The following is a 14263-nucleotide window of genomic DNA, read 5'->3' as shown; positions in this document are numbered from 1 at the left end:
ATTTCCTCTTCTATTCAAAATGGCCTCATGAATTGATATTCTGTGGATTCATTTATTTTTCGTGGATAGCTGAACACTTGCATATTCGTGGAAATTTGATTTTGTGGTTTTGCCATTGTCTGTAAACAAAATCTATTGAAAAAAGGTTATTTGTTGAACTTTTGAATTCATGGTTCACCTGTACCCATAAAACCATCGAAAATTAGTATCCAACGAATAATAATGAATCCACAGTAACAAAGGATACTGAAATATCATGCATGACCTTAACCTCTACTTGGTCTTTTTATTTTATTTCATTAATTTGAGATGAGTACACTAACCTTAATCTCCACTTCTTTATTTGTGTCCACAAGAGGAACCTCTGGTATTAATGTTGGTGCTCCTTTTGTAGGCTCTAGTAAAGTCATATTGGAAGCATATATTGGTACTGTGGGCTTCTTTTGACCAAATAACTATCAAAGAAAATCTTATATCAGAGGTGTTGACAAATTCAATATCCAAATCAAAGCTAACCATCTTAAACTTTAAATAAGTTATGTATAAAATCTTTACTTCTAAGGAGTTCTAAATAAGGTCTTAATTAGGCCCTAAATCTTTACAATTAAGATTTGTAGTTTCAATTAACAGGTTTTAATATCTTGATTTTCAAAGAATTTAAGAATAGAGCCCCGAATAAGATCCTATAGTGTTGAAACTTAGGTATATAATATATAATATACTGTCAGATAGTTCTACGTTCTAATGAAGACCAATTCAATTCCTGTCAAAATTCTCAAACACAAAGAAAAACAGAAAATATTGCCAGCATTTTGTCATGAGAAATAACATTGAAAAAATATCTGCACAGAAATTGGGTATTGTGGAACCATAATTCTCATCATAAAGGGCAGATCCACCATGAAGAGTTGTCTGAATTTTGACAAAATACATAGAACAACTAAAGAACATTTCAGTATCAAATTCCAAATAAAGACAAAACTGTAGAATTTTGCAGTTAGGACATGCAAATAAAAAGTGACAAATTTTTGTCCCTCAATTTCATCATCAGGTATATCCTGGAACACTGCTTTTTTTACCAACTGTTACACAGACTTTACAGCATAAACCATATATTTATCAACACATTTTCTTTCAACTCTATTATAACTTATGTAAAAGAAACACAACAATTGTCAAATATTGAACTCCAAAGCTGAAATTCAGGTTAATCTGATTTGGGGAAAAGACTGTTCATCCTGGTAATTTTGAATTAAATACTTAGCAATTTTCAAATAGCTCTGGATAAAATTCAAATGTTGAATTCAAAAAATTGTGTTAGCACATGCATTGTTTATGCTGTAATGATTCATGAACATTTTCACTCAGTGAAAACATTCAGAAAGGACAACCAATTCAATCTTTAAATCCATGAAGATGATATTATTTTATAGAAATAAAGAGCAATGGAGAATCTCGACTGAGATTAAAAAATAAAAGAATAAAACTGGTTTTGATAATTTCTTTAATATTAAAGACAAATGCCATTTCAAAAATATAACAACAAAATTAATAAATGCTGTAAATTCAGATTTTTTGTGATTTTTAATTATCATAAAAAAATCGACAGGATAAATATCACATTTTAGAATAAGAATTCCCCATTAAATCTTGTAGCAATATATTAAATTTTTTCCCCATTTATCAACAATTAACAAATGCACCAAATAACATCTGAATTTACAGTTCCTGATTAAATTATTAAGTATTAATTGTTCATATTGAACCATTTTTATTTTTGCTCCAAGTATAAAATCATCTTCATGCATTCAATCAAAAAATATTGTACCACCCTATCTTTTCATCATATAATACAAATCAGATCCGTACAATAAAGGTTTAAGTACATATTAAGTATATTTCATACAGTGAAATTCTTGAATAAATCATTCAAAGTTTTTGAAAGTTGCTACTTTTTTTAACTAAATAAAACAAAATAAGCTACATAACTTCATCAATGAATGAGAATTGTATCACAGAATGCGTTCTCATGCTCACACACTATCAGTAGATTTACGATAGTGTTCTAATGCGCATAATATTATTAGATTTTCTATTGTGTTCTTATGCTTACACTAATAGTGTTCTCCCCAGAAATTTTGTATAGCATAGTGACTATCAGTTGAATCTTTTCTGATGTGTTCTAATGCTCACACTTTCCATAGATTTGCTATTGTGTTCTGAATCACATTATCAGTAGATTTTCTGGAGAGTTCAAGTGCTCACACTATCACTAGCTTTTCTATTATGTTCAAATGCTCACACTCTCATAGATATTCTATGGTGTTCTAATGCTCACATCATCAGTATATTTTCTAATCTGTTCAAATGCTCCCCTTTCAGCATATTTCTGTATTTTTTTCCCTCCTTTTGCTCACAGTTACTAGATTTTCTGATATGTTTTTTCTACTTCTACTTTTATTACATTTCTAATGTTTCTTCTACTCACACTTTTCTGATATGTTCCTACTACTGACACTTTTCTGATATGTTCCTACTACTTGACACTTTTCTGATATGTTTGAACTATTCACACTGTTGCTAAATTTTATCATATGTTCCTGCTACTCACACTTTCCTGATATGTTCTTACTTCAGACTTTTCTGATATGTTCCTACTACTTACACTTTCCTGATATGTTCCTACTTCTCCAACTTTTTGATATGTTCCTACTAATCACACTGATATTAGATTTTATAAAAGATCAGAATACTAACACTACTAAAACAATTTTATGTTGATTTTCATAAGTATTTGAATGCTCACACTTATCAGAAGATTTTCTGTTGTGTTATGCTCAAATTCTATGTCAAATTTTACTAGCTTAAATAAACTCAATTGCAAACTCAAATAGGAGACAGACATGACTATATAAACTATCTAACTTAAAATCAGGTATCAATTTCAACTATTTCACACTGACTAGATATTAAGTATGAGAACACAAATATAGATGAAAATCATGATTGTTAAAAACTTAAGTGTTTAGACATAAATTCTCATGATGTTGACAATATTAACATCATAAATAGATTGAGACTCGAATGGTTGAGCAAAGTTTTTCTCAAATAATGGAAAATAGCCTATAATGAAAATTTAAGTACAAAATGTATATGGAAATATGGGAAAATATTTCTACAATTCCATCATGTCCATAATGGGAGATGCATAGCTTTAATAGGTGTGGAACTTACTGTGAAGTTAAAAGATTCAGGTTTAATACTTAAGCTCAAGAAGATTATACTGTGTTTTGAAAAATTTGCTGAAAAACTACTTAAAAGTTCCTAAATTTGAAAAATATGGAAAAAATCTTCAAATAATTCCATGATAGCAACTACCTAACATCAATGAAAGTTTGTTATCTGTCTTTGAAATATCATGGATCTGGTGAAAAACTGTAGAAAAATTGATTTGGCATTAAAATCCAAATTTGGGAAATTCATTTGTGAAAAGGGGTAATATGCAATTTTGTATAGTAGCGGTAGTGAGTTCAATCTTTAATCAAGTGAGATCAAAATAAATGAATCGGATATATGATTTTGTTAAATTTCCCTTTTTCTTTTAATCGAATAATGATAATTCGTCAAAAGCAATTAGACTTTTATCTGGTTTGAAAGAATCATATTAATAATAAACAAGAATGTGTCCATAGTACACGGATGCCCCACTCGCACTATCAATTTCGATGTTCAGTGGATCGTGAAATTGGGGTCAAAACTTTAATTTGGAATCAAAATTAGAAAAATCATATCATAGGGAACATGTGTACTAAGTTTCAAGTTGATGTAACTTTAACTTCATCAAAAACTACCTTGACCAAAAACTTTAACCTGAACGTCGCACTATCATTTTCTATGTTCAGTGGACCATGGCATTAAAATTAGAAAGATCATATCATGGGGAACATGTGTACTAAGTTTCAAGTTGATTGGACTTCAACTTCTTCAAAAACTACCTTAACCAAAAACTTTAACCTGAAGCGAACGGACGGACGCACAGACGAACGGAGGCACAGACCAGAAAACATAATGCCCCTCTACTATCGTAGGTGGGGCATAAAAAAATGGTGGCCATGGTTGAGGTCTATAAATCTAATTTGGTACTATTTCCATTATTACTAATCCTGAATTCAGCTCATCATAACAAAATGACACAATTTAAAATTTATATGAATTCTTTTGTCCGTTTTATTTTTCAATTAATAGGGGAGGGGTGTGTTTGATTGGCAGTCGTCAATATAATTCAGAGATCTATTTTCTCTTATACTTTGTAGGATTTGTTAAAGTAATAGAACAAAATTTTTAGATGTCGAATTATTCTTGTCTAGTAAAAATCAAATGAAAATGAGAACTCTATTTGAAGGTGCATAGGGCTTTCTCAATACAAATGTTATAAATTACAAATGAATCACAAAATGTGAAAGTAAAGTTTTTTTCATGATTTGGTGAACTTCACCTACAGGTAAATTCTTTTCATTTATGACTATCTTGTTGGTTTGGTAAGGCAAAATTGTAAATGTAATGTTCATAACCAGATGATTGTGACCTTGTCATCAATAGGTTTTCAGATAAGAAAGTAATCTAGTTCATCAGGTACATTGCAATAGCGTATAATTATAAATACTGGCCTTCAGTGCCAACTGGGGCATAACAATAAATCTTTGATTATAATACATCTAAACAGATCTATAACAAAACAAAGAAATTCCATGCATCAAAATAGTTGTCTCATTTTATCTAAAAGAGTAAATTACTAAGTCAAAAGTACATAAACATATTTTCTAAAGAAAAGTTGTTTTATAGTTTGGATATAATAGGAATTTTTAACAAATTCAAAGGAACAAATATACACTTTTATAACAGATGAAAGGGGAATTCTAGTAAAAATAACTGATAGCTACAACAAAAATTTTCTTTTTTTAATCTAGTTTGCGATTTAGATAAAATAATTTCTGATATAGTTAAATATTAAGTTGACTACTAACGTTTGTTTTTCTACAAGATTTCATTTACTTATTCAATCTTGTTAATACTAGATAATATGAGACATCTTATTTTTATAAATAGAATAAATAAATGATCAAGATGCAGACTAATCTATAAATAAACTAAAATTTGCGACACTTGAGCTATAAATAAACTAAAATTTGTGACAATTAATAAATCTAATTTGTGACATTCAATAAAACTATGTATAATATCAAATTAATAAATTATATAACTTCAAACCATAACACCAAGTTTAATAGCCAGGTACCCTAATGTCCACATTTTTATTTACAAAATAGTAAAATAAATAGTTAAATGCACCAAATAATACATATCTACAAAAATATAATATATGAAGCTGTTTGAAAATGGTTTTTAAACAAAACTGGTTGAGTAAGAATTAGTAAATACGTTAAAAACGATGCAAAAGTAAAAACTAAATGATAATAAATATGCTGTTTTGAGCAAAAATGTATAGAACGTTGCAAAAGTTTTATCCAAATGCTAATAAATATGCTACTTAGAGCAAAAATGTATAAAACGTTGCAAAAGTATTATTCAAATGCTAATAAATATGCTGCTTTGAGCAAAAATTTAATAAAGAATGACATATGAAAGCACATTGGCAAAATAATTGAATTAATCACATTACTTTGATCTAGATGGGTTTTTTCAACATAAGTTAATATAAAATGTGAACGACACAAAAAAAAAGCACAAAAGGTGACTAGATAAAACCTAATTAAAATCTGACTCATCGTTAAAATTAAATTTTAATAACTTTCATTGACAGCACAAAACATTCTTCTGAATCAGATTTTAATTAGAAAATTAATAATTATACTTGTATAAAACAAAGCATCTAAAATTGCTTGGGTTTCCTTACTATATTCTTAGTATCAATCTTTAGCGAGACATAAAGATTTTTGTTACAAGAACATTGTGGCCATTTCAGCTGCCCAGAGTTATCCATCTTCTGAATTTTCATCCATAACTGGTTACTATTGTCTCTGTAAAAAAAAAACAATATATATAAAGTGCCTAGAAAATCAACCTAACTATGTTAGAGTAGATCTGATTTGTTACTTCCTCCCAGAGCGGGGCTGGAACCTGTACTTTTTATTTCTAACTGCTACGACAACACCGCCTTGCATTACACAGACACCTTATCCTCTCCTCTAACTATAGCTTTTGTATAATATATATATACAAACTCACAACTGCTTTCACAGTTGGAGGGGGGAGGAAGATCTGATAACAAAACTTCAAGCTTACACTTTCTGTTCTCCATAAACTTACTATTTTTATATGATGAGGATTTTAACGACCTCGACTTCCCACAAGGGTCTTAGTACTCTTACACAATCAGTATAATTTTTATATCATACCAGAATATCTTTATGCAAATCAGAGATTAGAAATAATTTTTAAAGAAGACTCTTGAGATTGGAGGGCTGTTCACTTAGATGTATTGTATAAGTAAAATCATCTTCAACTACTTCCTACTGTATTACTCAAGTACAAGTCAATCCACTTATAAGCCAATTACATAACAATGTGTGTCTTTTATATAGCTTTAGTCTTTAGAATGGAAGGATCTTGCATTGACCTTCATATTACATTTTGTACGAGTTTGAAGAGTTTTAGTAATTTTTTATGTGTATTTAGTGTAAATAAAAGTAGACAGCACACAAAAGGTGTCATTATAGAGGAAAGGGTTAATATAATCACTATGTGATCTAAGCATGTACTTACTCTACAACTACATCTAAATCAGTGGCGCCCTCAGATATAACTGCAGTGGTCTCGAAACATCCAGACAACAAGCTGCCAACATTTTTCTACAAAATACATAAATTTATTAATGGTCAGATCAAAACTTTCACAGTTGCAACATGAACATGAACCTGAATGACAGTTATCCTGTATATTTCCAGTATCAAAGGTTGTGTGGGTTTAATTGCAATTTTCAGGAAGCTATACATTTTTAGTACATGTACATGATACATGTGATATACATCAACCCTTATCATAATCATGGTATAAAAATCAGAAAATTTTCATTATCAGACTGAGATGATGCCAATGAGACCTGAATATGAACCATGCTTAGCACAAACCAATAATATTGTCTTGGGGTCTAACTCAATTCCCATAATGATATAATTTTACCATAATAATATTTGATCATAATCTTTATCATTGAATGTACATTAACATAATAATTAATGGTTTTAATTATTTGAAAAAAAAAACATGCATCTTTATTTGAACAACATGAACAAAGCTTTACATGTTTTCTGTAATTAACCTACAGGGAGAATGAGATATTTCTTAAACTTACACAACATATATATATCACATGTATTTGTACATGAAACATCTTGTCATGTTTACTTTGTCCCATTAATGGGCTTAAGATTATTTTTTTTCACTGGGGATAAATATTTATGTTTTACAAAATGTTACACAGCATTTACAATGTACAAACAACTTTTTTTTATTGATTTTATGTTTGACATGAAAGAGATAACTACTGATATTTTCATGTTTTTCTGAAAAGAAATTTTCACAATATTAAAATTCCCACATTTTTAATATATGTGTATGGTGTAAGACTACTGCACTTGATCATGTTTCTGGACTAGACATACTGTTTCTTTGGTTCTCATAGAAAATTTCCAAATACAATCTACTGATTTATTTTCAATGTTTTGAAACAAAAAACTTGAGTCGATTGACGGAAAGGGAAATTCCAATTCACTTAACAATTGCATTCATGTACACTTTCACATAACACTGTACATTTGTACATGTAAAAATGTAGATGATTTTTAAAAAGCCATTTAAATGATCATGCTAATCTATGAAAAATTAGGGTACTGTATATTTCTTCTACTACAAAATTTAAGTGTGGTAGCAGTATAATGTTATTTTTGTAGTCTGCTTCATGTACTAAAATTGTGGCAAACATCTTTAGCAAAGTTTAATACCTAGATTTGGAAGCTGGCATGATTCAATAGGTGTTTTAGAGGTTTCTGATATGAAATATAACTTAATTGTAGAAAAGGTGATTTTTTTATTGGACACTGATCATGAACACACTCATCAATCATTTTAATTTAAATTTGTCATTCTATAGCAGCAACCTGATTTATTAAAAGTATTTTTTTCAGTGAAATGCAGGTGTCAAATTCACAAGACTTGTAGGGTTATAAATCAAAATGTTATATATCACTCTTAATCACCAGCAATCACCATCTGTGACCGTGATGCACTGAGCATTTGTAATGGTGATTTTTATCATTTTTAGCATAATCTTACATGTAGTCCACATGTACAGCTTTGATAGCCAAAATACAAGAAAAACAGATATTTGAGTAGCTCACACCAAGTTTTAGTGGTCATTGGCAAGTTTGACCCAGCTAATTTTAAACCCTGTAAAGTGTGTCTTGTACATGTACATGTACTTGGTATCAAAATAAAACCATTTTCTTCACTCACCTGTGTAGAGGATCTGGATTCAACAGGTGTGTTCGAAGATTCTGGTGTAGTTGTTTGTTGGAATGTTGCCCAGTCAGATTTGTCATTAGCTTGGAATGAAGATGCTTGCTCCTGTGATCCTGTGGCACTGAAGTCAGTGAACTCATCACCTTTTGTGGCTGAGCTAAAGTCTGCAAACTCATCATCACTGTCAAACTTGTCTTCTGAATTGTTGAACTTTCCAAATTCTGAATCATCATTTTCTATCACTGCAGAACTAAAGTCTGCAAATTCATCATCTTTTGAAGCTGAATTGAAGTCAGCAAATTCATCGTCTTTTGCAGCTGAGCTAAAATCAGCAAATTCATTGTCTTTTGCAGCTGAGCTAAAGTCAGCACATTCATTGTCTTCATTTAAATCTCTTTCTGAGTTTGTTTGTTCAACTTCTTGCTGTTCATTTTCATTTTGTGTTGATGAAAAGTTTGCAAAATTATCTTTTTCAACATTGGCTGTTGTGGAATTTGAAATTTCAACTTGTTCAATTTTGTCAATAGGTTTTAAACCTGAGTTATTGGAACATTCTTCTGCATCTACAGAGCCTGTACTTTGATCTTCAGAGTTCGTAGATTCGTTTTTAACACATGAAGATAAATTTTTGACACCATCATTGTCTGTTCCTACTGGAGCAGAACTAAAATTGGCAAAGTCATCTTCATCTGAAATATTTTTATCTGAATCATTTTTAATCATTTCATTCACTTTTACCTCCATTTGAACAGAATCAATATTTGTTGCAGATACCTCTTTACTTTCATCTGTTTCTACTGGAGCAAAACTAAAATCGGCAAATTTATCTTCATCTGAAATATTTTTATCTGAATCATCTTTTATAATTTCATCCACTTTTTCTCCTGATTGAACAGAACCAAAATTTATTGCAGATACTTCTTTACTTTCTTCGGCAGAAGATGAACTGACATTTTCAATATCTTTGTCACTGTCTCCTTTTGTATCACGGAATTCAGCAAATTCTACTTCATCTTCAAATTCTCGGTCTTTAATGTCGGTGTCTTGATTTTTGTCATTGTTTGTACATGAAATAACTTTTTCATTGTTTTCAGAATCGTTAACCTGAACTGAATTTTCCAATTCTACTTTCACACTTTGCACTAAATTTTCAGAAGAATGATTTTCGCTGCATTCTGCCATACTAAAATCGGCAAACTCTTCATCAGAATTTTCCAAATCATCACAAGTTGTAACTTTTTCATCCTCTAAAATCTCATTTATCTTTTCAGTCTCCCCAGGGGAATTGGTATTAATGTTATCATTTTCAGCAACATTTTCATTTTCTTCGCCTCCACAAACTTCAAACTTATCAAGACAGTTTTCATCCGAAGAATGCACAGAATTTTCAATATTATCTGTCTGATTTTCAACATCATTTTGGTTCACAATTTCCTGACTAGCTGCATACTCAATACTGCATTGTTTTTCTTCATGACTAGAACATAGTTCATCACTAGAAATTGCACCGTCATTGTCCAGCGAACTACACGAATTAGAGAGTACATTCTCTTCATTAATTTCATCTGTTTCTAATTGACAACTACCTATAGATTCTTCAACAACAGTGTCCTTTTTATTTTCATTTTCGGTATCCACATCACAAACCTTTTCAACTTTCTCCGATTCAACATTTTGAGAAACTTGTATCGTCGAAGAAATTTCACCATCATCATTTTGACCAATGTGATTGGAATTTTTCTCGGAATTTGTTTTTAAGACATTGTTTTGTATTGTTGTTTCTTCAGATGGAATGTCTTCTGGTGTGTTTTGGAATGTCTCTTGGTCAGTAGAAATTTCTGAATTATCGCTTTTTGTGTCTTCGGATATAGGAACTGGAGACACGTCAAACAACCCTGAATCTCCTGTTGAATTTCCACTGATTGTGTCTGAAGTTTTACTTTCTGTTAAGTCTGTGTGTTGGTCATTAGACACATCATTTGATATGTTATCATAAGGCAAGGATTTATCTAAATTAAGTGATAATGGACTGGATTTTGTTTTGCAATTTTCAATTTTGTCTGCATTTGTGAAATTATGAGGTATTTTATTTGTAATGTTTGCGTTGACTTCATCTAATGTCGTGGACTTATCCTCATTAATTGAGTTGTTCCATGTATTAGTATTATCAGTACTGACAGAGTTGTTCCAGGTACTAGGAGTCTGATCTGCTCCCATAAACCCTCCAAAATCATCATCATCTCCCCAATCATCAAAACCCCCTGTATCCTCCAAAGGGGGTGGGGAAGATGAAACAATTGGTATTACGTTTGACATGTTTGTTCCATCAATCTTCACAGCTTTAAGTCCTAAAAAATAATGGACATATATATAAATATTTCTCTAATTCTTTGTCAATTTATCCCTTTCTGCACCCATTGTATAAAAAAAAATCAATGTGTGGTTCATTTGATTTCAGTACTTCATTGGTTAAAATCCAATTATGACATCAAATTTTCTTGCTTTCCTCTGAATTTCCTATTGTGACGGCATGAAAAAAGGCGACCATGCCTGATGACGTCACATAGAAAGAACACATCTTTTAGCAGATCATTCGAAAAGAAGGAATAAGTTTGCCTGCATAATGTTAGAAAATCATTAGAGAAACCGATTCCACCACCAAATCTTGTGTAATACGATATTTTAATCCACTCTAGACAGTTAAATTTTTAATATTTAAAACGCTCAGGCAAGCCTCGCGTTTCAAATTTGAAAATTTAACTGTCTCAAGTGGATAAATATCGTATTACACTCGATACACAGTCTGCACGGTTAGCCACTAGTCTGATGCCCCAGACTAGTAAAATTTGGTTAGGACTAGTTAGTTTTTGCAAAACTTTGTTTGGCCCAATAACAAAAATGTCAGATTATTGGTCTTCAGACTAGTAGTTGAAAAAGTTTTTGGTGCAGACTGGATACAGTCGTAGAATCTATATATATGTGTATATTTATTATATATATAACATTATAAAATTTGTATAATATACAGAATGATATTTTACAGATAAGTTTTATTGTGAAGAGTTTTGCAAACAAGCTTAAGTTGAAACATTGACCATGATTGTCACGTTAATATTAAAACTAGCCATGATTTATTTACCAAAACATAGATACATATATTAAAGTAGTTCATGTGGTTTAAAGTGAATAAGTTAGAGGCCTCCAAATATTTAATGAACATTGGTGCCATGACAGTAAATATCATGATACAACCCATCCACAGAAAATTGTTTGGGTTTAATACATGTACAAATGTATATGTACTGTAAATTTAGAAACTATTGTGTGCATTTATTATTTATTATTGCAATTTTTTGTAAGGGAGTGGATTAATATATAGTCATCTGTTTGTTTAATGATTTTAAGACAACTGAAAATAAATCTCAATCTTTGGTTTTTTTTTTCAATTTGAGCACTACTGTCATGAGGGGGTCTCGCTTTTTTTGGGCGGGGGGTTCTGATCCTTGATCCCACTTACTGTTTTGTCAGTTTCCCGAATCCCGATTACACTATCTACGTAAGCAATTCTCATTTTTTGTAATTTCCCATTTATACGACACAATAATTTGAATTTCACGCTAATAAAAAATCCGCATATCTTCGTTATGCTAAGACCCAAATAGCAATGAGACCCACTCAAGACTCTACATTTATGTGATGCCATTAGTCTCCTTTGTCCGACATCACCATGATCACAATGGGTATTAATGAACAGAAGCAAGAAAATTTGATGTCAATTTGTCATGCTCGATTTTGACAGATGAACACCTAAGATCAAATACACGACACATGGATTATAAAAAAATAATCAAATGGAAAAGGAAATTAAAATTAGGTTTAAAAGCATATTAAATTGGGAAATACCCATTCAATAAGGATCTTCTCCAACCCAGGCAAATATATAATTTCCTCGGCATTGTAGGAAATTGTCGATAGGAGCACCTATTACTACTGAGGAAAAGGTTGTTATATTGTATGTTTCGTGTCCCATATTTCAAAGATAAGGTATTTTTGTATGCAAAAGATATTTCCGACACACCTGTGGCATGACATATTTACGTTTTTAGTCTATAAAAAATCAGGTCTTTGGACATTTCATGACACACACTTACAGAAAACTGATGTCAGTGCTTATATCAGATAGTATCTGTCCCAATTTCTGACCCAAAAACACTAAAACAGCTTGAAACAGTTGTGGTTTGTCATCAAAAAAGATATTCTGACACTTTTTATTCCCCCACAATCCATTTATTTGCTTACTTCCGGCAAAACAGAACATCTTATTTCCACAAATAAAGTAAAAAAGGTAATAGACTACAACGCACTCGAAAACAATACTAAACTATCACAATGCAACGAGACAACTATCGTCCACCATAATAATTCATTGAATAACATAAACACGGGGGTAGTTATATAGAGCGGTTTTGAACATTGCAAAACATTACAGATTTAGACATAATGTTGACTGCCAGATAGAATCACAAGAAATATGAGAAAAATCTTCCGATCATCTCCGCATGTACACGAAGAGTCATGTAACAGCACAATAAGGAAAGGATCCTTCTTAGCAAATACTCATTAGGGATTGAATTGCTACCAAATGGCATCTGTCAGTAGTCTTGAATCCTTCAAGGGGGAAAAAAACCCAGAAAATACCCAGATGATTTTTTATTGGTATTATATAGAAGTTAATGATTTGGAGTAAGTTTCGTGGAGCATTTTGAAGACTCAGGAAATATAACGTTGGTTGTACACTTTTGTAATTTGGGTATCCAGTTGAGTGAAGGAATTTCTTCTTTTTTAAGTGTTTTGGGAGTAATATTGAGTTTCTAAGCAAATGTTTTAACACCTTATTGAAATGACCTTAACTGAAACGGTTTAAAGATAATGTCTGATATTTTTCTGAGAAGCTCCTGTATAAAAAGTAAAATCACAAAAATACTGAACTCCGAGGAAAATTCAAAACGGAAAGTCCCTAGTCAAATGGCAAAATCAAAGGATAGAACACACCAAACGAATAGACAACAACTGTCATATTCCTGTCTGACACAAGACGAATGAATAAAAGAACATTCCTACAAGAAGAGTAGCACAGCTTGCTCAGTGGCGGATCCAGGGGGGGGGGGGGGGGGGGGGGGGTTCCGGGGGTGCGCACCCCCCTTTATTTTTGCCGATCAATGCATTTGTATCGGGACATATGTTTTGCACCCCCCCCCCCCCCCCTTTGCCCTGGGTGCCCTGGGTTAGCACCCCCCCCTTTCGAAAATTCCTGCATCCGCCCCTGTTGCTTCCATATAATATATGGAATGCAGATAGTCTAAAATAAGAATCCAATAAATAAAAATGATACATATAGACAAGGATTTGTATAGTACTATACTTACTATACAAATCCTTGATATAGATATAGATAAATGTATGATTTTTAAAATGTAAAAACTGCAATAGTTTTTAGTCAAGTTGAGAGGTTTTGCTACTGCTTCACAATTTCATACGTGAGGAAATGGCTGTAACGAGTCAGTTGTTTTCCACTCGTTTGGTGTGTTTTAGCTTTTGATTTTTCCATTTGATTTTTCCTTAGAGTTCAGTATTTTGACTATTTGACTTTTTTAGATTATTACTACGCTGAAAGAAAGTCATATTTCTTTTACTGATTATTGAATATCGCTTCGTTTCCAATGCT

The 14263-nt window shown here is 31.4% G+C and overlaps 1 protein-coding gene across 2 annotated transcripts in view; it reads right to left on the bottom strand.

Annotated features, from left to right (window-relative positions):
• Positions 1-12849, bottom strand: part of LOC139516081 (protein starmaker-like) — a 32114-nt gene extending 19265 nt beyond the window's left edge. For both annotated transcript variants that reach the window (XM_071305900.1, XM_071305899.1), the window contains exons 1-5: positions 12690-12849; positions 8533-10886; positions 6784-6869; positions 5915-6038; positions 324-455 (exon numbers count right to left, since the gene is read on the bottom strand). In XM_071305900.1, coding sequence (XP_071162001.1) covers positions 324-455; positions 5915-6038; positions 6784-6869; positions 8533-10854 — 2664 coding nt within the window. In that variant the 5' untranslated portion in view covers positions 10855-10886; positions 12690-12849. The remainder of the gene's footprint in view (positions 1-323; positions 456-5914; positions 6039-6783; positions 6870-8532; positions 10887-12689) is intronic.
• Positions 12850-14263: the final 1414 nt, after the last annotated feature.

This window comes from Mytilus edulis, chromosome 3 (assembly GCF_963676685.1).
Source record: "Mytilus edulis chromosome 3, xbMytEdul2.2, whole genome shotgun sequence".
Lineage (NCBI taxonomy): Eukaryota > Metazoa > Mollusca > Bivalvia > Mytilida > Mytilidae > Mytilus > Mytilus edulis.
This window is presented reverse-complemented; position numbering and strand designations above follow the sequence as displayed.